We start from the raw sequence: 24319 nt of genomic DNA on the forward strand, positions 1-24319 counted from the left end.
ATATTATCATTAATTTTGTATAAAATAGCAGTCCATAGCAACACCAATGATGCAGCCGAAGCTGCATAGACCTATGCCACGAAATTGTGTGGTTCTCCTTTCACTTCGTGAACTAAACTGTTCGCCATTTTGTGGAATCAAAATAATGTGGTTCTACAAAATGACGGGACTGTGTCATTTCACGGCAGAAAAAGACAAACATCCACACAATTTCCAGGTAAAATTGTGTGGATAATAATATTCCTCGTTCTCTCAACCAGCAATAAAAAAGTTGATAAAACTAAGTATTTTCCACTAGTACTTATTCTGTAATGGCAAAATATCTCAAATTATTAAAATGCACTTGGAGAAAATCTTAATCGAAAGCATTAAAATATGAGAAACAGGCTCAATCTGAAACTGCACTTTTTAAATAAGGGAGTTAATGTGTGGTGAAGAGGTTTTCAACAAGTGCTTTAAACCCAACGAGGCCCGGTTCTTGATAATTTTACCGAGACAAAATCGAGGTAAATTATCAAGAACCAGGCCTTTGTCTGTTGTTAATAGGGTTTATTATGTAACGCAGTAAACCGATTTAACACCGGGAAATATGCAAAGAGGTCGTTCACACGCCGTACTAAAGTTGGTCTAAGTCCACTTAGACCGGTTCGGGTTCAACTTTTGTGCGTGTGAACGCAAATAAAGTTAGACCGGATCGGGTTTAAACCCCAAAACTTAAACCATCCAGCGAGGCGGTCTAAGTCTAAACCGGTTCGGGTTTATCTTTTAACACTGCGTGTGGACAGAATGACATCCGGTTTTAACTCACAACGGACGACCCATTGTGTGGTTCAATGCACACGCTCGGGACCCGGAGTATTTGTATACGGTTTCTGTTGCCTCTGATGCTGAAAAGCACCGAGTATTTATATTACTTTCTTGCCGCTTACCGAGTTGGCGAAACCCTCTCGATCGGTGTATGCAGTTTAACACAGGCCCACGCCCATGATTTATTAAATTCTGAAACAAAATTATATTTTCCAAGCTTTTTTTGTTGAGTGTCCTACAATAAATTGAAACTGCTTTTCATGCGTATACTACGAGTGCAGCGAAGAAGCATTTTTGTAATGCTTCTCACATGTACAGCGGTGCCATCCCATAGTGATCACTCTCTGATATCCCATAGTTATCCATCACCGATCCCGTGGATGTGCCTTTCTATTACTTTCAATCTTGGAGAATGAACTGCAGTGGGCGCGAGGCTGTGTGTAGGGGAAATTCCCTACGCCAGCAATATCACCACGTTGTTGGGAAGTTGGGAAAATACTGCAAAGTACATGTATTTACGTAACTTGCACGTGTGTAGTTGTGTTTATGAACGAATCAGAATAAAAATCGCGGCACCAGCTTTTGAGAGATCGCAACTTCCAATCGATTGAAGTACAAACTAAAAGTATTTATTAAATCGGAAACAGTGGTATAAAACAAAACACAAAAATGAAACGTGTTCTGTTTCATGGAATATGGACAATATTTTGGTGAGTTTTCTCGGCGGTTTGTATCAATATTTTATTTGTTTAAAAAAATAATTTCGAGTCGTGTTCATGTTTGTTTTAAGTGCCCATACCCTCCTAACGGTAAAACTGTTACCGCGTTCGATTGAGCCATTTGTATCAAATTATGCTCTGATGATCATCCAGGGCATGGGCACTCGGTATCTCGGCATACTCGGTGCGTGAATCTGATGAACAAAACCGGATGTTAGAGCAACGGGTCGCGTCTACTTTGACCTCTTAAAACCGAAGATAAACCGGATCGGGTTTAACTCTGTGCTGTCTGAACGCAATGGGTTTTTATTTTTACGACCACCCCCCGCTGCTCGTAAAAGTTAGACCGGTTCGGGTCTAAGTTAGCACGCTGTCTGAACATACCCAAAGTCATGGACAGTCAGGGCTAAGCTATTGTGATTGTCATGGTGTATTCAGACGTGTTTCTATTGTTCCTTTCAACCAACCAAAGCAAGGCATTTCAGGAAAGGGTGGTCGTCTTTCTGGGAAACGTCATTGAATATTCTACCATTATAAGTGTCCAGTCAAATGGCGCGGTCTCAAGGCGGAAATCGAAGGCGGGGTACGGGACGTGGCGGCAGACAAGGAGTCCGCGGAAACTTAGTTACAGAGTCCAAGGCAAAAAGAGGCCGGGTATGAGCATCAGCAGTGAGGGATGGACCAGAGCCCAGGCGAACGCCAGGGCAGCGCTGGGGTGAACTCTGCAAACACCGTCACAGTCACAGCAGATGTCCACACTATACCCCGCAGTCAGGGCGGCACCCATCATCAGATATCACAGGTGGATCCCCGTGAGGAAATTCAAGTGATACCCGATGATGGGGCGAAGATGGAGCTTGAGTAAAGGTACACAAGGACAAGAAAGGTCGAACAAATATAAAAAAAAAATTGGCAGCTTGCCACTTTTATTATGAACAAAACCTTGGGTCAGTAAGGTCCGTCAGAAATAAGTAACCCTAGTAGTTCACGTACAACTTGGCAAACTCTAGTCAATATACAGGGTGTTCCATACCCAACAGGGATGGGGTATGTGGTAGGTGTTATGAGGAACATCAACGTTGGTGCCCAACGTTCAAATGGAGGATGCAACACAAATACAGTAGGGAGCAGTAGCATGTTGGGGTCCATTAATTGCACAGCGGGCTCTGGAGGCATACCGATGGTGAATAACATGCAGCATATGAATTTGCCATCAACTCCCTTTAATCCATTGATATCTGTTTGTAGCGAATTGGGCGGGGGTCTATACCGCTAACCTTAAAATCTAGAATTTTACCGTTCGCAAAGTGTGGAATTGGGAACCTTTGCGGATTGGTCGCAAAGTGTATTTATAATTGGAATTGGTATACCTCTTTATGAGTGGATATCACAGGATGGGAAGTGTTTTGAATAGATATTAACTATAAAGGATAGAATTAAATAAAGAGAAATCCCTTATTTTCGTTTTCGTTTAACGACTGAATTCAGAGTACGAAATAAATTAACTCCAGGCAGAGTTCACTGCAACAACAATCCTTGTGTATTTATCAGGTGGTAACATTGGTGGCAAATAAGTATTCACTAAAACAACATTTGTTGACGTCATTTAAAAACATGCTAGTGTGGTTATTCAGTTAAAGGCAGTGGACACTATTGGTAACTTCTCAAAATAACTATCATCATAAAACCTTCCTTGATTACAAGTTAATGGGGAGAGGTTGATGGTATAAAACATTGTGAGAAACAGCTCCCTCTGAAGTGATGTAGTTTTCGAGAAAGAAGTAATTTTCCACGAATTTGATTTCGAGACCCAAGTTTAGAACTTGAGGTCTTGAAATCAACCATCTAAACGCACACAACTTCGTGTGACAAGACTTATTTTTCTTTCACTATTATCTCGCAACTTCTAAGACCGATTGAGCTTAAATTTTCACATGTTTGTTATTTTATGCATATGTTGAGGTACACAAACTGTAAAGGCTTGTCTTTGACAATTACTAATAGTGTCCACTGCATTTAAGCGATATTGTATACATAACACATTATATTACTGTAATTCTGTTAACGACTTTCAAATCTTTGTTTCGCTGGAAAACCTTTACCTATAAAGTGGCGAAATCAATCACTGATTCCCAATCGGCTGTTTTCAGAGCAAACACTCACCCTAAGAGATTTACACATGGTTGTATCCGCAAGTTTACTAAGGGAATCAAAGTGTGGTGAAGAGGTTTTCAACTAGTGGTTTAATTTCTTAGAGGCTTGGTTTTTGATCATTTTACCGAGACGAAGTCGAGGTAAATTACAAAGAACCAGGCCTCGTTGGGTTTAAACCACTAGTTGAAAACCGATTCAACACACTTTGATTCCCATTCATAAATACCTTTTCGGTCAAAAACATCATCACATTTTGGTCAAAAAGTAAAATAAATGCAAAAATTATAGTTGTTAAATGATTTCTTTCAACACAACACCCCTCCAGCTATGAAATGGTAGAGCCCTTCGCCGCCCTCGCGTAAACAACTCCTTATAAGGGAATGCTGTGCGCGTCCGTTGCTCTCGACCAATAGGAATGAAGAAACTGTCCATAGGAACTGGTGCAAGGTCGCGTGTCACGCCCATGAATTAACACTTTTTACCGGTCATAAACAAAGATTTATATACACACCCACGTTTCTTGCATGACGTGTCTCAACACCATGCAAAGCTTCAAACAATACTTACTCACTGATTCCCTTTTTTCTGTTTTTCTTTTGGACAGAGGTTCAATGGACGGCTATTATACCCGCGCAAAAGTTTAGTCCCGGTTATGTTTTATGAGTTTGTGCATTCGTGCTTTAAAGGCAATGGACACTATTGGTAATTACTCGAAATAATTGTTAGCATATTATAATAACTTACGTGGTAACAAGCATTGGATGGTTGTTGATAAGTATAAACATTGTGAGAAACGGCTCCCTCTGAAGTAACGTATAATTTTTGAGAAAGAAGTAATTTCTCGCTAAAATATTTGAATTGGTGTTGAGACCCCACGCGAGGTCTCGAAATCAAGCATAGAGCACATCACTTCGTGTGACAAGGTTTTTTCTTGTCCCCTTATTATCTTGCAACTCCGACAACCAATTTAGTTCAAATTTTCACAAGCAGGGGGATAATTCTATGCATATGTTGAGATAAACCAAGTGAGTAGACTGGTCTTTGATAATAACTAATAATTACCAGTGTCTTTAAGACGATCTTCTCCGCGACGGGAATTCAGCAAACATCATAAAGGGACTATACGAGCTGACAACAGCCAATCTCTCTCATGCTACAAACATTTTTTTTTTTTTTTTTTTTTTTTAAACTTCGGACATAATTTTTTGTTGGCAGGGGCCGTCCAGGGTAAGGCAAAAAACTGTCATCAAAAACTGTTTAAAAACTGTCATCAAAGAGCGAAGTGCCCTCCCAGATGTGCCCTAATGACTATGAGTAGCACAAACCAAGAAATTGTGATTCAGTAATTTAAACTTATTTCAGTCATTGTGATATCACCGGTTAGCTTGGTAGAATTCAAACCCGCAACCTTGTGATTATAAGTCATACAGCCCAACCGCATGGACAACTGGGGTCCATTTTGTTCATTCTTTTTTTGGATCCGGTCGCCCTTTTAGTCAGTGACTTTGCAGTTGAACTTTGGTCTTGGGCTCGAGGAGAGTGGCATATTATGTTAATGGCCAAAACCCTCGAATAACTCACTGTGTATATAATGTAATGTTTGATTGGCTCGGGGACCCACATTTCAATGTAAAGGGTCAGTACACGTTTGGTAATAACTGAAATGTCAATACAAAACTACACTTGGTAAGAGATATAGCAGCTTTGGATAGTAGGACTATAAATTGTGCATTAAATGCATAATGAGAAACATTATTCGATTTAACAATCAACTGTTTTATAAACAAAAATGTGTAAACACATAAACAAAAACGTCATTTTGCTGATTAAAATTAATCAACTTCACATTAAAAACAAAATGAAATTTTCAAAACAAATAATAATGTGGAATAGGCCTATATACGACGATTGTTTTCGCTTTAATTTTTTACTTTTTTTTGCATTACTGTAAAATTTAATATAGGTTTTCTCGGTCAAGTTCTGCAAATAAACAGCCAATTTTAATATTGTCATGCGTTCGAATTAAAGTTGTTTTGCCTCTTCAGTTGTTACTGCGTTTCAAATTCAGAATTCGGCCATTCAATTTCGTTTCTAGTCAAGTCAAATTCCTTTAGCACTGTGCTCAAATTAGCGTATCGTCATTCTTTTTCGTGACACACACGCCTCAAGAAGCGTCTGCGAATTTGAATGCTGCTTTGATGAATTGTTAAATTGAATGATTATTTTGTTAAATCGAATGACACAACATTACATTCGACTTATCATAAAACGAAATCGAATGACCCTTTTTAGTAGCATTCGATTTCGCGCAAAATAGAATAGCTTAGTTGTTAAATTGGCTGCTCATTTGCCGAAACTGTCCGATAAAACTATAGTAAAAAAAAATGAAGGTACAAACCACAGAAGTTCAATTTTTTTTCTCTCGATGTGGAGTTATACTACTCCGTTTATTCAACAACAATTATCGGCAACAACATACATCAATACAACAAGCTCCAATACATAACAGATTATATAACAGATTAAGTGAGCTACGGGCTGTAAGAAGTTAAAGAGACATAAATATTTATATATACATTTTAGCGTGACTTAATCACGGTGTTCGAGAAAAACAATGGGTAGAAATTATTTTAGACAAAAAAGGTTAATAAAACAAAAATAAATAAACAAAAAGGTCATAAAAAGGAACATGGTGACGGCCTTTGGCGAAAAAGGCAATTAGTAATCGAAATTGACATGATCATTAATAGTGAAACACAACGCATTATTTCTAGTGTAAATAGTTTCGAAAGATTCTGGGCTCAATCTGGTCTTTTTCATACCAGTATATATATATATATATTTATATATATATATATATTATATATATATATTAATTATCAGCAACAGCATACATCAATACAACAAGCTCCAATACATACTACTATTATATAACAGATTAAATGAGCTGCTGGTTGTAATACATATAAATTAAATTGATAACATACAAACAAGAACAAGAGACATAAATATTTATATATACATTTTAGCGTGACCTAATCACGGTGATCGAGAAAAACAATGGGTAGAAATTATTTTAGACATTCAAGGTTAATAAAACAAAAATAAACTAGACATGATTGCATTTGTGCACAAATGCAGAGCTGTTTCGTTAATAACAATTTAAATTTTGTCAACTGAATTTGAAATTTATTCTTTTTTTAAAGCAGTTATGACTAATCCAGGCTATTAAAAAAAAAAATTTGGATTATACCATGTTCGGATAGCAATTTATTCGTTAAAGGTGCAAAAATTGAAAAAATCATAAAATATCGTGTGATGACGTCATTATGACGTCATTTCACAATTCACGAGAGCTTGCCAATATCTAACAACCTACCAAGTTTCAACATAATCGCATAATTACTTAGAGAGTTATATTAGTTCAAAAAGTGCACCTTTAAGGCCGCGTCACGTGACCCCAATGACGTCATTGATCTGAAACTTCACACATATGATGGCTGCCTGACTGTTAACGTGTGTGTAAAATTTGAAGTGATTACAAAAAACTTCACCACACACATCTTCAAAAAGTCCATTTTGACGAGTTTTCAACCTGCCGCTAAAGGGCGCCGTTGCATTATGTGACGTCATTGGTATTTTTTTTAACTGCCCACCCTTGCCACGCACTAACATCGTTAAAAGCAACTTCATATCTTTTTCCAATTTTGAATTAGAGGGCCACTTCCGGTTTCGACCGGATGTAGAGGTCATGTGAGGTCACGCACACGAAACAAAATGAAGACCTTATTTATCCCTCCCCAATCCCGCAAACAGAAACCTACGGTCTCTTGTGGCTGATTTGTTATAAATTTTCAAACATTTAAAATACAACACCTTTAAGATGACGTCACATGACTTCTGATTATGTCATAATGACATCCTTGTTTCGCAATGATCATTGCACCAATACCTTTCATCCCTGAAAATTTCATTGCAATTGCTCTTTGGGAACATTGCAAATCAGCAATCTGAAGATGACAAATAAAAAAAATAATAATAATAATAATAATAATAAAAAAAACTTTAACAAAAACAAGAGCTGTTTCGCTGCGCTTCGCTACGAAACAGCTAATAAAAAAAAACTTTAACAAAAACAAAAGCTGTTTCGCTGCGCTTCGCTACGAAACAGCTAAAAAAACTTTAACAAAAACATGAGCTGTTTCGCTGCGCTTCGCTACGAAACAGCTAATAAACATATTTACATTTAAAGGTTTGCCGGTATTTTGTCTAATAATTATTATTACAACTTGTAATCTTTATTAACACCAAAAGGTCTATATGCGGCCCTTTTTTTGTCATCGGGGGGGGGGGGTAATTTCCAACACGAATGCACAAAGTTCACTCGTAAAAAAACGTGTTTACTTTAACTTTTTTTTTGCGGGTATAACAAAGCTGACCATTGAACCCCTCTCCAACGATACATAAAAGGGAAGCTTGGTGCGTGGTTTAACCACTCCGTAGGTGAGGTTCTCCAGCGAAACGAAGCTTTGAAAGTCGTAGACAAAACTACAGTGGTGTAACAATGGCGCCTAAAACTGTATTAATAACTGGATGCTCGTCTGGAATTGGTCTAGCTACGGCGGTACTCTTAGCAAAAGAGTTGCAGCATGAGTTTAAGGTAAACTTCTAAATTTAGCTGGACACTTGCATTTTGTACCTTAATTTCTGCCCTTTGGAAAAAGGACTACTGGTAATCTGTGAACACTCATTCAAAACTAGGAGAAAGTCCAATAGTCCATATCGACGTACAGAGTGTAGACATTTACTATAGAAACGTACGGGTCATGGCTAATATCCAATATCGATGTATGTAGACGGTATAAATTCACTGTACAAACGTATGAGAATGTTCAATATACAATATCAAAAAAGCAATATCGACATTCACTCTACAAACCTATGTGAATGTCCAATGTCAAATATCGATATTTCCAATATTCAATATCTAAAAGGCAACATCGATATTCGCTGCACAAACTATAATGTAATGTCCAATATCCAATATCAAACTAACTTTAAGTGTCAAACTTTTTTCAACCTGTTGAATTAAATTATCAATAGTGGACGGAACCAAGGGGGTAGGTACAATTCTACGCAAGACTTTAGAGTTCGTTCTCTCAAAATACTTTTTCGCAATAGACAAATTCAACCTTTAAACAAAAACAATTGTTAAAGGTAAAAGTGTACATTTGATTTTTTTGAAATGTTCGTTTTATAATCCGATTTAGATGTATACAATAAAACAAGCATGTGAACATTTTTAAAAGGTGGTCGCGTTTTTGAGATATGGCCGAAATGAGATTATATGAAAGGAATATACAACATGAGAAGCGTTATCGCGCTTACGCTTCTCAGATTCAAATGTTGTGCCATTTAATTAAATATCTTTAAATCTAATATCTAACATTGGTTTATGAATCACTTCAAATGATCGAGTTTTTGTGCACACATTGGGATTTACTAGGTGCACCTTATACTGGGTCCATAAAGACTAATCTGTCATCCAACACTATTTGTCACCCAACACTATTTTTGATTCAACAATATTTGTTTACCCACCCAGAACTCTCTTATCATTGTCTTTGACAATTACCAAGTGTTCAGTATCTTTAGTTAAAGCTGTTATTTACACTGTTTAAACAATATTATCTAACTGACGGACAGAACACACTTCAAGTGAAAAAATTCGCAGACCCGTCATGAATATTGAATTTTGTTAAAAATCCAGATTATTATTTCCTAAACTTGGTAGCTATAATTTAACGAAACTTTTTTTTGTATCTGTAGGCCTAAGCAGTTTGTATTGTTTGTTTCTGTTTAACTCGTATTGTATCTTTGTAAAAGATGGGACCAATGGGACTACAGTGGTTACCATTGAATTGGCGACCCAGTTTTATTAATATAAAAAAAGATAAATAATGTGCATACGAAATGAGGATCCCATCTATTAGCGGGTTGAACGGCATCCAATGAATTTCGCAAACTTCTAAGATTATTTGGGACCTTTAACTTTATCTAGTAGACTAAGTGGATATATATTTCTGGGGAAAAAATCTAACGGCATGGCAATGTCATCACTTACTTAAAAAAAACATCATCCAATATATATATATTTTTTAATTCCTGTAAAAATTAAAACTTGCTCCTGACCCCCTCTTGTAATGTTAAATGGTCCATTCTAGGATATCGATGAGTTTGACTCTGTCAGGTCATTGCACTTTGGAGAGCTGACCTAATCGGTGATTATGTGCCACCTTTGCCTACTTGGGTCCCGACTAAGGGATCCCCACAATTGTTTTAGTTCATGTGTTCTTTTGGGACACTAGTGTTTTGAAACTGGCAGAAGTAATTGAGGCCCGGGCTGAAACCGAGATCGCAGTTTTGAAGAGTTGAATAACTCCGGATAAACATTAGTAAAACCTTTAACAAATTTCACAATGTTCCTTTAATTCTCCTGTTCATGTTCAAAGTGTTTCAATTAAATAAATTACGTCTCGTCTGTCACAAGAAAAAGTACACGTTTCTTGACCTTTTGAAAAAGAAGGACAGTAAGTTGCCCTCGCCCCTATCACTGAGTACTTAATTGTGTCGAAGGGCATAGCAACTGAGGGCATACCAACTGATAACATGGTTACGTAACCTTTACTATGAAGGGAAATACTTCTCAAAATGCCTTGTACATGACCGAAAGCTGCTTCAGGCTTCTAACCAAACGTGAAGAGTGATTGACAAACGTATACCTTCCAATTAGCTACCATTCTTTCCATATTTGTTACAGGTGTATGCAACGATGCGAAATCTGAAGTCCAAAGCCAACTTGGAGGATGCTGCAGGAGACACTCTGAATAAGACTCTATTCATCCGGGAACTTGACGTCACTAAAGAGACAACAATCACATCTGTGGTTGACGAGATTTTGCGAGAAAATGGGTCTATCGATATTCTTGGTTGGTAGTTGTTCTTTCTCTGCCAAACACTTTCTAGTCTGTGAACTGAATTGTTATTCAAGCCGCATCCGTCTAAGTAAAATCATGGAACATTGAGTAAATGTAGGTTGGTTTTGGCTTTTGACCTTTCCACCTCATCACGACAAGGGCACAAATCGTGAGTATTGATGTAAATATTCACGAGTTGTGCCTTAGACACAAATATTTACGTGAATATTTTCGAGTTGGGGCAAAAACCGTGAACATTTACGTTAATAATTCACGCAAGCATATATATTTCATGTCTCTTAAGGGCCAACGTAGGGAAATGTACCAATCATTAACAATTGAAAAGTCACCTTCTGATTTTGTTTAAAGTCACCTGGAAATATATTGTTTTCTTCTTCAAACATTAGAGTATATGTTTCTGAACAATAAAATAATTTTGTGAGTAATTGATTTTAACGATTTATATGTTTAAACAAAAAATTAAGTTGTGTGGGGTTGACTCCGCCTACCCCTTTTGTGACGTCAATCGAGGCAGACTTTGCCTGGATCGAACATCGAACACACATACGTGCAAGTACATTCAAGTCCAGTCGTGAGTTTGTACATTTCGAAAAAGGTTTTTTCTTGCATTTTTCCGGCAATGTCGACCAGGTGTAATGCTGCTGGATGCAGCAAAAATAACTAAAGATGGGGTCAGTTTTCAAAGTGGATTGGTCCGACGTCTTTTCCAGCGCTGTGTAGCAAACACTTCGAGCCGTCGTGCTTCGAGAACCCGGAATACACTACACATTTTGACATGAAGAGAAAGGTTCTTTTCTAAAACATGACGCCATCCCAACAATTTTCCCAGCTAGTTGGGAAGTTGAAGAAGGTACCTGCAAGACGTGACGAACCTAAAGGAGCATTTGCCTAAGTGAAACAGTCGGGTATTGTTTCAACTTTGAGGGCATGTTTTTAGATTGCGCCAATAGTCACTATCTTGTGTTAACACTGCATGCGATTCACCGTGCTGGATAATCCGAGTGGACCATCCGCACAGGTATCCAGACGTAGTGTACGGGGCCAGACTAATCATTTTCTCTTTAAATATCGCGCCTCGATTGACGTCACGAACAGCGCCCTCTCGGGCCTCTGGGGCCTACTTTTAAATTTGTAAATAAAATGAAAACTAATTTTTTTTAAATTCATATTCCACTCATCAAAACATATATTTCAGTAACAAAAGATTTATTTTGACATAATACCACTTCCAGGTGAAGAAGCAGTAGAATTAAACCATGGTCTGTGCTATCTTCATTTTCTTAAATTCAACTCATACTCAATGTAACCAAACCGAGGCTGGAAGGCAAAAATAAAATAGTCTGGTTCTTTTTTGTACGAGGAATACTGACCAAGATCGTTGCAGCGTGATAAAGGTCAAGCCCAAATTATGATATAACCTTTTAATTATTGTTTGTCTCCAGTTAATAATGCTGGCTGCTGCATTTTGGATATGATTGACAAAAAGTCGTTGGACTTTGGCCAGTCTATGATGGATGTAAACTACTGGGGAGTTGTTAGAACTGTAAGAGCTGTGCTGCCAGCGATGAAGAAACAGAAGTCGGGTCGCATTCTCAATGTTACCAGCCTTGCTGGATTCCAAGGTATGTTAAACACCCCCCCCCCCCCCCCCAAAAAAAAAAAAAAAATAAATAAAAAAATACCGCAACAACCAAACATGGAAAACAAACCAACACTATATAAATAAACGACAAACGGACAAACAGGCAAACAGGCAAACAAACAAACAAACATACAGTCATACAAACCAGCATAAAGGCCAACAGGCAAATAGTCAAACAGGCAAACAGACAAACAGTTACAAAGGCAAACAGGCAAAAACAGGCAATACGACAAACAGATAAACAGTCAAACAGGGAAACAGGCAAATAGGCAAACAGGCAAACAGTCAGTCAAACAGGCAAACACACAAATAGCCAAACAGAAAAACATACAAACAGACAAACAGACAAACGGACAAACCGACAAACAGGCAAATCAAAAACTCAAATACGATCATTTCAACAGTTTTTGTCTAATACCACAATTACAAGAGCTTTTCCCATTTTCATGGTCAAAGATAATTTTCTTACGCCACACACAATTTCTTTGGAATATTCTTCCTAGCTGCGCATATTCGCCAGGTTAATTATTTACAATGTTTTAAGTCTCTGTTGAGAACTCATTTGTTTGTTTGCAATAATATGTTTACTTGTGTTGTATCTTTCACTCATTGTATATTTGATTGTTCTCTGTATGCAGTTAGAGGCTTTTGCATAAAATAGGCGCTTTACAAATAATAATAATACAAAATTTATTATTGTAATAAATACTTTCGTATCTTGCACAATGTCATGGGGGTTTCAGACCTTTCTGTATAAACATGGAGGTAGAATGAGACTAAACCAACAAGCAAAAGTACCCAGGTATCTTGTATTGTTTATAAATCGTACACGAGAGTAGTTTAGACATGCTGGTACGAGTACTTAATATTACTTGTGATGTTATGCCTTGTGGTCATTGTCACGTCATGCTGAACTCAGTTTTTACCATAGAGCTATATTTTTATGACTAGAGCGCTAACTTGCTCTGCGTTTTGAAGCCACCCTGTGCACAGACATGTTTGATGTGTTGCGTGAATTTTGAAAACCGTAACTTCGACTTGATTGCCGTACTAAAAAAAAGTAAACGCGCCTTTTATTCATGACGCACATGACGCTCGCAGTTTGTGCGCTGATCAGCAGATTGTGCGTTCACATTTACTGCATTTTTGCTTCGATGGCACATAAAAAAGAACAAACGCACTATCATGCAAATAGCCGTACAATTGCCGTACAAAATTTCAAGCTTTTGTACTGGTTTGTACATAAACATGGATGCGCCCACACGGCTTCAAAACCTTAGTGCGTGTATAACGGGGTGTTAGCGCTCTAGTCAATATATATATAGCTCTATGGTTTTTACGGTCAGACCAATCACATGATCCCTGACAAGCTCGTGCGGGTGAGTCAACTTTTTCGGCAAAATCATACAATTGTATAGACCGTATTGAATAACCCCTTTTTGCTATGAAAAGTCGCCATCTTGTAGGGCAAACCGTATGCGCGTTCAAACGCGTACATCATCGAAGCACGCAGCACGCAACATTCCCGGTTTGATTTCTACATAGATATAGAATCTATTCTATATCTATGGATTTCTCATAGATATAGAATTAAAATAACTAGATCGGCCGCGCGTACATACGCACCATTGCCTGTGTAGAAACAGTTTTTGTTCGCCATGGACGCAGTAAAAGTTTCACGTTCGCAAGGCGACGCGCGAAAATGTACACGGGAGATAGGCAATGGCAGCCCCCATGCCAGAACCCGCGTATGTCACGCGGTCGATCTAGTTATTCTTTTCTATATCTATGGATTTCTACCGCACATGCACGCACATACGCACGCACATGCACAGACGCCATCTTGTAGGTCAGATTTGAGCCGCGTGACGTCATATTCAATAAGGTATATATAGACCTTATGCATTGACGCCATCCAGCGGCCATCTTAGTGGAAAAACGGTGACGAAACAATCGAAACGCACACATTTGTACGCGCAGCGCACAGGATTGGCCAATGAACAACCTCCTTTTGACCTCTAAGTGAGAGCGCCCTACTGAAATGACGTCATGTGCATTAGGTCTATAAAGAGGAACAAAAACAATAAGAACCTCAAATATATTCATATCACTCTGTCTGGACTTTGTTCAGGGCATGTTTAAAGGGGACTAAAAACCAGCTAAGAAGTAAATATAACATGTATAAGATCTCTTTTTGAGGGAGTGTGGCTCTGAAAAGAGCCGGTGTGGTCTCGAGTGTTTCGAACAGTATACTCAGCTCGTCTATTACTATTAAGTATTAACAGTTACTTCTTATTCTTCACACCATGACAAGCTTTTCATAAGTACACACCATTAAAAAAAACATCAATTTCCTCATTGATTTGAAAGGCATTCATGAATACCTCAGACAGTTTCGCTATTCCTATTGGTGGAGAATGCGTCACGTGGGTGTGTATAAACCTTTGTTTATGACCAGTAAAAAGTGTTGAAACACGGGCGTGACACGCGAGCCTGCACCTGCGCTAATTATACGGTTTCTTCATTCCTATTGGTCGAGAGCAGCGGCAGGGACAGTTGTGCCACATCACGGGATACACGCGACGCGCACAGCATTCCCTTATAAGGAGTTGTTTACCCGAGGGGCGGCGGAGGGCCTTACCATTTCATAGCTGGAGGGGTGCTTTCTTGAAAGAAATCATTAAACAATTATAATTTTTGCATTTATTTTACTTTTTGACCAAAACTGTTGATGTTTTTTTACCGAAAAGGTATTTATGAATGGGAATCAAAGTGTGTTGAATCGGTTTTCAACTAGTGGTTCAAACCCGACGAGGCCTGGTTCTTGATAATTTACCTCGACTTCGTTTCGGTAAAATTATCAAGAACCAGGCCTCGTTGGGATTAAACCACTAGTTGAAAACCTCTTCACCACACATTGATTCCCTTTTTTTACAACCTATTTAGAATCAAAATCACAAGAAACCTTTGCCGTACACGAGTAGTTAAGACATGCTGGTACATGCACATGTGATTTGTAACTACAAAACAAATATTCTTGAATAACTAGAACATTGAACTTTGCATAACTCCACTTGAGGCAACTATACCGTACATGTAATCTGTGTATTTTTAACTGTTGGTGTTCACAGAGACGGTGACTGTTCGTTTGAGAAGTGAATACATACTCGTACCAGTACATGTACTCTGTGTATTTTTAACTATTGGTATTGACAGAGTGACTGTTCGCTTCAAAACCTTAGTGCGTGTATAACGGGGTGTTAGCGCTCTAGTCAATATATATATAGCTCTATGGTTTTTACGGTCAGACCAATCACATGATCCCTGACAAGCTCGTGCGGGTGAGTCAACTTTTTCGGCAAAATCATACAATTGTATAGACCGTATTGAATAACCCCTTTTTGCTATGAAAAGTCGCCATCTTGTAGGGCAAACCGTATGCGCGTTCAAACGCGTACATCATCGAAGCACGCAGCACGCAACATTCCCGGTTTGATTTCTACATAGATATAGAATCTATTCTATATCTATGGATTTCTCATAGATATAGAATTAAAATAACTAGATCGGCCGCGCGTACATACGCACCATTGCCTGTGTAGAAACAGTTTTTGTTCGCCATGGACGCAGTAAAAGTTTCACGTTCGCAAGGCGACGCGCGAAAATGTACACGGGAGATAGGCAATGGCAGCCCCCATGCCAGAACCCGCGTATGTCACGCGGTCGATCTAGTTATTCTTTTCTATATCTATGGATTTCTACCGCACATGCACGCACATACGCACGCACATGCACAGACGCCATCTTGTAGGTCAGATTTGAGCCGCGTGACGTCATATTCAATAAGGTATATATAGACCTTATGCATTGACGCCATCCAGCGGCCATCTTAGTGGAAAAACGGTGACGAAACAATCGAAACGCACACATTTGTACGCGCAGCGCACAGGATTGGCCAATGAACAACCTCCTTTTGACCTCTAAGTGAGAGCGCCCTACTGAAATGACGTCATGTGCATTAGGTCTATAAAGAGGAACAAAAACAATAAGAACCTCAAATATATTCATATCACTGTCTGGACTTTGTTCAGGGCATGTTTAAAGGGGACTAAAAACCAGCTAAGAAGTAAATATAACATGTATAAGATCTCTTTTTGAGGGAGTGTGGCTCTGAAAAGAGCCGGTGTGGTCTCGAGTGTTTCGAACAGTATACTCAGCTCGTCTATTACTATTAAGTATTAACAGTTACTTCTTATTCTTCACACCATGACAAGCTTTTCATAAGTACACACCATTAAAAAAAACATCAATTTCCTCATTGATTTGAAAGGCATTCATGAATACCTCAGACAGTTTCGCTATTCCTATTGGTGGAGAATGCGTCACGTGGGTGTGTATAAACCTTTGTTTATGACCAGTAAAAAGTGTTGAAACACGGGCGTGACACGCGAGCCTGCACCTGCGCTAATTATACGGTTTCTTCATTCCTATTGGTCGAGAGCAGCGGCAGGGACAGTTGTGCCACATCACGGGATACACGCGACGCGCACAGCATTCCCTTATAAGGAGTTGTTTACCCGAGGGGCGGCGGAGGGCCTTACCATTTCATAGCTGGAGGGGTGCTTTCTTGAAAGAAATCATTAAACAATTATAATTTTTGCATTTATTTTACTTTTTGACCAAAACTGTTGATGTTTTTTGACCGAAAAGGTATTTATGAATGGGAATCAAAGTGTGTTGAATCGGTTTTCAACTAGTGGTTCAAACCCGACGAGGCCTGGTTCTTGATAATTTACCTCGACTTCGTTTCGGTAAAATTATCAAGAACCAGGCCTCGTTGGGATTAAACCACTAGTTGAAAACCTCTTCACCACACATTGATTCCCTTTTTTTACAACCTATTTAGAATCAAAATCACAAGAAACCTTTGCCGTACACGAGTAGTTAAGACATGCTGGTACATGCACATGTGATTTGTAACTACAAAACAAATATTCTTGAATAACTAGAACATTGAACTTTGCATAACTCCACTTGAGGCAACTATACCGTACATGTAATCTGTGTATTTTTAACTGTTGGTGTTCACAGAGACGGTGACTGTTCGTTTGAGAAGTGAATACATACTCGTACCAGTACATGTACTCTGTGTATTTTTAACTATTGGTATTGACAGAGTGACTGTTCGTTTGAGAAGTGAATACATACTCGTACCAGTACATGTACTCTGTGTATTTTTAACTATTGGTATTGACAGAGTGACTGTTCGTTTGAGTAGGTGAAGGACTGTGGATAAGGCGCCTCCAGATCATCTACAGGTCATGGTCTGAACATCCAAGAAGGAAACGAATATCAACTTTTTTTCTTTGCCTTCCCCCCCCCCCACAGGTTTCCTCCTTTTTAGTTTGGCCTCCTTCACTAATTAATTACTTCGTCTCCCTCTTCCCACCTTTAATCTTGTCCGTTGTGTTGCTAACTTCTTGTGGTCAACGCCACATCACATCAAGAAGGTATAACACATAAGTGAAAAATAGCTCTGTAAAGTTGTTTTTGTATTAAATAACAAATATTGACATTTGATTACAAAACTGTTAACCATGACTGTAAAGTCACTCTTCAGTTGCTGGATTACATAATTTAGTACAAATGCTATGTTGGGAGATGAATTATATAACTGACTTAATAGTTTGCTGTTTAGCGTGGTATTGTACGTTAGACGTGATGTATCGTATTGAAATGTAATGTAATGTAATGATATAATTAGACTTCTCGTTAACATTAAATATGTACCTGAATTAATTATTAATTACAACACTATAGCTGGGCTGGCCCTTAAGGCCCCATTATATGCGATAAACCTCATTATGTGCGCCACCCATATGGACCTCTTATATTGCCCAAGATTGCCCATACGAATGCCAAAACCCATATGGGATAGCCAAGGTTGTTTTTCCCATGATGGCCAACCCATATTGGACCCATATGAATCGTTGGTGCAGGGTCCAGTGGGCCCTATATGGATTACCCCCAAAAGAGGCCCGTATTGGTCCGTTGACCCATCTAGAACCCATGGGTTATCTGGGCCTATAACCCATATGATTCCCATCCCGGGTTCAGGATCAGCAGGGGTCCATATGGTTAAATCCACGACAGGCCCATATCTTGGCCCATATTATAGGACCCATGGGAATGCTTCCTGGGTTATGCGTGTAGATTGAACAATCAGAGAACGAAAGCCATATAGGAATAACTAGTACCGACAAAGTCATCTGCACGGATTGATGTTTAGAACAGTTGAGCAAATTAGGATTAAAGTTTAAGATTAAAGTTTTCGCATTAAGGCATGAGTCAAAAAGCTGTTGAAAGTTTTCCAGACAAGTAAAAGGTCAAACGCCGTACACAAAAATCACAAAAATAAAATGTACTGTTTTGTTTTGCATTGCATGCATATTGTAGCGACCGATTGGAACACCCTGTGATTGGTAAATATTCTTGGCTAGTTCGTTGTTATTTTGTTGTTATTTGTTACAGGTTTTCCTTTCTATGCCACCTACACATCTTCAAAGTTTGCCGTTGAGGGCTTCTCCGAATCCATAGCTTCAGTTCTGCGTGACGCATACAATATCAGGTACACTCAATTATTTATGATTCGTTTTGTTTGAAGCCTTGCATGGTGTGGATACACAGGAAGAAACTATAAATAAATAGAAAACTTGCGGGTACAACCATAATTATTGTGATTTTTTATTTATAAAAAAATAATAAAAGCTTAAACTGAAGCTCTACCGCCAGAATAAGTCCAGCATTCTCCTGAAGACGAGCAGAGTATACTGTTCGAAACCCCGAGACCCAACCGGCTCTTTTTAGAGCCGACACACTCTCAAAAGAGATTTTATGGTTGTACCCGCAAGTTTACTTTTTATTTGTAGTTTCTTCCTATTATTATGATTCGGTTGGAGGCTATAGGTTTATCAGAAAGAAAACTTTATCACACTATAGCCAAGGCAATCGGGTAGTGACTGAAAAAAAAACTTAGCGGAATCAGAGGTGGAAGTTTGTTACTAATTTTGTTTTTGTATTTTGTTCAGAGTTTCCCTCGTTGAGCCAGGACCAGTGGCGACGCCGACCGCATTGAAAGTTGCTAATGACAGGCCAACTTTCTTAGAGTCCGAAGCCGAAATGGAAAAAGTCTTCGCCATTCGCGCCAAGTACCTGAGCACTCTGGCTCATACCGTCCAGACGTCTGAGGAAATAGCACAGTTGCATCTAGAGATAATACTTAGCGACAATCCGCATCTGCGGTACCAGACCAGTGAGTATGTGAAGGAGATCGCCGCAGCCAAGTTCAAGGATCCAACTACAGATGATGTCCTGAATGAAGTAAAACGGAGTTAGATCTAGCATTTAAATAGTGCAGGTTCAGATTAAAACTGTTTCTCAAATTTTAATGCTTACGATTAAAAATTTACCTCTTTCTCAGATTATTTTAATAATTTGAGATATTTTGTTATTGAAAAATAAGGACTAGCGAAAAACAATGAGTTTAGCAACTGTTTTTGTTACTGGTTAAAAGGAGGAAGAATATAATTATCAACGCAATTTGACCTTGTTTAAAGTCACCTGGAAATATATATATATTTTTTTTTTTCAAACATGAGAGTATTTGCTTACGAACAATAAATAATTTTTTTTTAGTCATTGTTTGTCACGATTTATATGTTTAAAAAATACATCAAGTTGTTTTGGGGGCTGACTCCGCCTACCCCTTTTGTGACATCAATCGAGGCAGACTTTGCCTGCAATGCGTATAGTAAACACACGTGCAAAGTACATGTACGTCAAATTGGTACATTTCAAAAAGTGTTTTTTCTGCATTCAGCGGCAATACACCTGGTCGGCATTGCCGGGAAAAAAAACAATGTTTTTTTCTGAAATGTACAAACTCACGATTTGGTCCGTATTATGTACTTTGCAATTGTGTTTACTCTACGCATTCAGAGTTCACAGCAGAAATATTCTCAGCACTTGGAGGAGAGACAACCATTTGCATTCTGTACATTTCTGTTAGTTAGTCAACTAAATTATGCTTCGTCGCAAACTCTCGGTCAACTAACCGGGATTATGTCGATCCGGTTTCCCAGGGAAATCCCCGTAAGAGATTCTGTCTCAATAGGAAAATAATGGCCTGTAGGAGTAGGATTTAACAGAGGGTGCTATTGGATGAAGTTTGTACACAGTTCATTGTAGGGGGGCAGAATCTCCGGGTACATAATCTCTGTAACAATATCTGTGTTTACCCTCCAAAAGAGGGCGCTATTGACTGTGTGATAAAAACATGGCTTATCTACTCCTGGGTTGATTTAGCACGAAACTTGGTATTTCTTTAAATATTTTAATTTCACTCAAATTCGGCCGAATTCTTACTTTATTAATGATTCAGTTCATTTACAGAGTATGCATCATTACCCTTTGTAAGCTATGATTTGGGAAATAAATTACTCTAACAATTGTTAGCGTACATAGATTGTTTCAATCGTTTGCTTATTTTTAGTGTAATTTGTATACAACATGATATTTTTAGACACGCAAAACCAAAACGAATTTCACTGTACTAATATTTGTTGTTTTACAAGTGACAGTAAAACATTAATCTATTCTATTATTTTAGTGTCAGTTGCTGGATTTCATAGTTGCCTTTGTCAGTTGCTGGATTTCATAGTTGTCTTTGTCAGTTGCTGGATGTCATAGTTGTCTTTGTCAGTTGCTGGTTCCCTTTCTTTTAACTGTTTTTAGTAATTTCACTAGTTTATGAACCTTGTGAGTTGGACCAAATAATAAATCACTGCGACTTTGTGGGGTGACTTTGTTTGGGGCGAGCTTGCTATAGAGGCGAGATGACCAGCCCCATTAAAATCTACTTTCAAAATAATTATATTTCCGACCATATTTCATTACAAATTAATTACAAAAATCACTTTTTAAAGCACAAAACTGACCCAAATTGCCCAATCCAATGCATCGTGTCCCTATATGTAAATGCTCGCAGTTTGTCAATCCAATTGTACCTTCATCGGTGAAATAATAAAAAACCGTTTCAAGTCAAAGTATCACCTTTGCGTAAACATTTTTTTTCTACTTGTGTGTGCATAATATTATATTCATAATACCTCATACATTTCGCTATTCCTGTTTGCCTCAAAGGTAATTATTTGCTTATCGTTTCTTTACAAGCCGACATGCACAAAATTATTTCTGCTACACAAACATTTTTATTATTTCTGCTTACACAAACAATTTTTGTAAGGGCGCTATTTGTTTGCCAGTCTATGATGGATGTAAAGACTATATTAAAGAGCTGTGCTGCCAGCGATGAAAGAACAGCAGTTGGGTCGCAATGTTACCAGCCTTGCTGGATTCCAAGGTATGTTTAATCGACAAGGAGTATGGGTTCCATACATGAATGTGGTAGTGTGACAAATATCTCAACGATATGCATTTGTAAAGGGTCCAGAAATAATGCAAACATTGTTTTGTTACGTGAAAACAAAACAAAATGAATTTGTACTGCTACCGTGGTTTGTTAGACCCCCCCCCCCCCCCCAAAAAAAAAAAAAAAAAAAAAAATTCAAGATACCTCATGTATTGTAAAATAGTACACGCGTAGTTAATCAAAGCCATTGGAGGGTCCTACTACTTGCCGTCAACTCGCCGTCAACTCACTGGCGCCGTCAACTCGCCGTCAACTCCTCTAATATACAGGGTGTCTCAAAAAAAAGGTAATCCTACTTTAAAGGGTTTTTATGGCCAGACTATTATGTTTACCAGCAGAAAGTATGGCATCATCTTAAAGCTGAAACTTTGTGCTTTCCAATGATACATTTGGTTACATTCCAGGGTCATGCATCAGCGAGCACCATTGTCTTGAAAATGTGGTGCAAAAATGCAGTTGGTTCACTTTTAAACCCTTGTCATTCTGGCCTTTCAGCTTTAAGATGATGCCATGCTTTCTGCTGGTAAACATAATAGTCTGGCCATAAAAACCCTTTAAAGTAGGATTACCTTTTTTTTGAGACACCCTGTACATTTAAAATCCTCAAAAGAAGCATAGAACTGTAAAATATCAGCTCAAAGATAATTCGCGTAAGTTTAAGGTCATATTTCGGAATAAAAATTGAGTTTTTTTCTCGTGAAAATAAAATTATCGAAGCCGAAAAACTGTCGGCCGCCATCTTGCTTTTTCACAATGATTAGTCTTGGCCCAAAATGTCAATTTTTTTTATCACCACAAAGTCGTTTTTGTGAATGAATTTTTACCGAAAACCATGAGAAATATGTAGTTTAGCCCAGAATTAACACTTCCGTGCCCCTTTTTAATGGATTTTTCATACAAATTTAATGAGTTGACGGCCCGAAAATGAGTTGACGGCGAGTTGACGGCAAGTCAGCGAGTTGACGGCAAGTAGTAGGACCGCCATTGGACACTTTCGGAACAGAAAAACAATTAAGAGTTCACACATTTACAAATTACTTACAGGGTTTACAGAAGGTAATGGTGAAAGACTTCTCTTGAAATATTATTAAAACATTAAAACAATATCTATTCTCGACATCGAGAATTACGTATTTATTTTAAACACAATGTCATGACGCGGCGGAACGTGCGGAAACAAGGGTGGGTTTTCCCGTTATTTTCTCCCTACTCCGATGACTAATTGAGCCTAAATTGTCACAGGTTTGTTATTTTATATAAAAGCTGTGATACACGAAGTGTGGGCCTTGGACAATACTGTTAAACGAAAGTGTCCAATGACTTTAAGACATGCTGGTACATGTATACTTTAATATATAAGGTCTAGCTAGCAATGTGTAAGTTTGATCTCTAGGCTAGACCATGCAGCATGTACCTCATTCAACAGGAACAATGGTATTAATTTGCGAAAAGGTCTGTACTGTGTACATTTGCCTACATCTATATCTACATTAATAACACCCCTTGCAAGTATTCTGCCTGCTCATTGGTTTAGAGCGCGTCACATGACATTTCTTAGTTTTGCTAGACGACGACCTGGTGATGTCAGTTTGCCATGCGCTAGTCCGAAGACTAGCACATGGCGCCGTGCGCTAGTCCGACAGACTAGCACACGGAGTGCAATACCCAGACGTCCGTTGCGTGTACGAGGATGACAAATTAATAGTCTGTAACCATTTCGGATTGCACGACACTACATCATGCAACACATAAAGTAAAAGTGTTTGCAATCTGTATTCGCGTCGTCTGTGGATTGTAGCATTCAGGTCTGTAACTTAGTAATAACAGTACAGTATTTAGAAATGTTTGGGGTGTTATAAAACAAATATTGACTGCTTTTACTCGTGCAATGGTTAAAAACTATGACTTTCTCGGTGATCCCCGGAGCGTTCTATTTTCCTCGTACAGCGCACCGACGGCCTCCGCATGCGGTTAGTGGTACGAGTGCGATGACTTGTGTGAACAGTATTCGTACGATCTGACAGTGTGTATACGGGTGGGTCATGCGGTGTGATCGCACGCACCATACCACGAACAGGGTATATGGGTGGGTTTACAGCGGCGCCTTTGCGGAGCGAATAATGCGACTGCTTGAGCAAGGCTATTTGCCAGTAGTCGGGTCGAATGCCCGGAGAGCAATAATTATTTAGGCAAAGTCACGCAGACCAGTGGGTTTGTCAAGGAGATGGCCGCAGCCAAGTTCAAGAATCCAACTACAGACGATGTCCCCCAATGAACTGGAGAGAAGTTCGATCTAGCACAATAATGCAGATTCAGATTTGACCTCTTTTTCAAATAAGTACATTGATGAGATGTTTTGATATTGAAGAACAAGTTTGGGCCTACTAGGGGAAAAACAATCATTTTAGAAGTTGTTATAACTTTACTAACTGCGTAGAGAGAGCGTCACATGATACAGACTAACTGGTGGAAAGAAAAGGGACCTTTTTGGTCCCTGAAATAATATTTT

The 24319-nt window shown here is 38.6% G+C and overlaps 1 protein-coding gene across 2 annotated transcripts; it reads left to right on the forward strand.

Annotated features, from left to right (window-relative positions):
• Positions 1-2110: 2110 nt before the first annotated feature.
• LOC139944505 (retinol dehydrogenase 8-like) lies at positions 2111-21387 on the forward strand. 2 transcript variants are annotated; one of them, XM_071941540.1, is made up of 5 exons: positions 2111-2393; positions 10501-10669; positions 12121-12300; positions 18852-18948; positions 19409-21387. In XM_071941540.1, the coding sequence occupies exons 2-5, from the start codon at positions 10513-10515 to the stop codon at positions 19713-19715; spliced, it is 741 nt and encodes a 246-aa protein (XP_071797641.1). In that variant the 5' UTR covers positions 2111-2393; positions 10501-10512; the 3' UTR covers positions 19716-21387. The 2 variants fall into 2 exon arrangements, with proteins under 2 accessions (XP_071797641.1, XP_071797640.1); XM_071941539.1 differs by lacking the exon at positions 2111-2393 and adding an exon at positions 8152-8340.
• The last annotated feature ends 2932 nt before the right edge of the window (positions 21388-24319 follow it).

This window comes from Asterias amurensis, chromosome 11, assembly GCF_032118995.1.
Source record: "Asterias amurensis chromosome 11, ASM3211899v1".
Lineage (NCBI taxonomy): Eukaryota > Metazoa > Echinodermata > Asteroidea > Forcipulatida > Asteriidae > Asterias > Asterias amurensis.

What these genes read in the sequence shown, in the direction of transcription:
- LOC139944505 (XM_071941539.1), top strand. Translation starts at nt 8,245, where the DNA reads ATGGCGCCTAAAACTGTATTAATAACTGGATGCTCGTCTGGAATTGGT. An exon ending in AGTTGCAGCATGAGTTTAAG is followed by an intron (nt 8,341 to 10,500) that starts GTAAACTTCTAA and finishes TATTTGTTACAG; the next exon opens with GTGTATGCAACGATGCGAAA. An exon ending in CGTGACGCATACAATATCAG is followed by an intron (nt 18,949 to 19,408) that starts GTACACTCAATT and finishes TATTTTGTTCAG; the next exon opens with AGTTTCCCTCGTTGAGCCAG.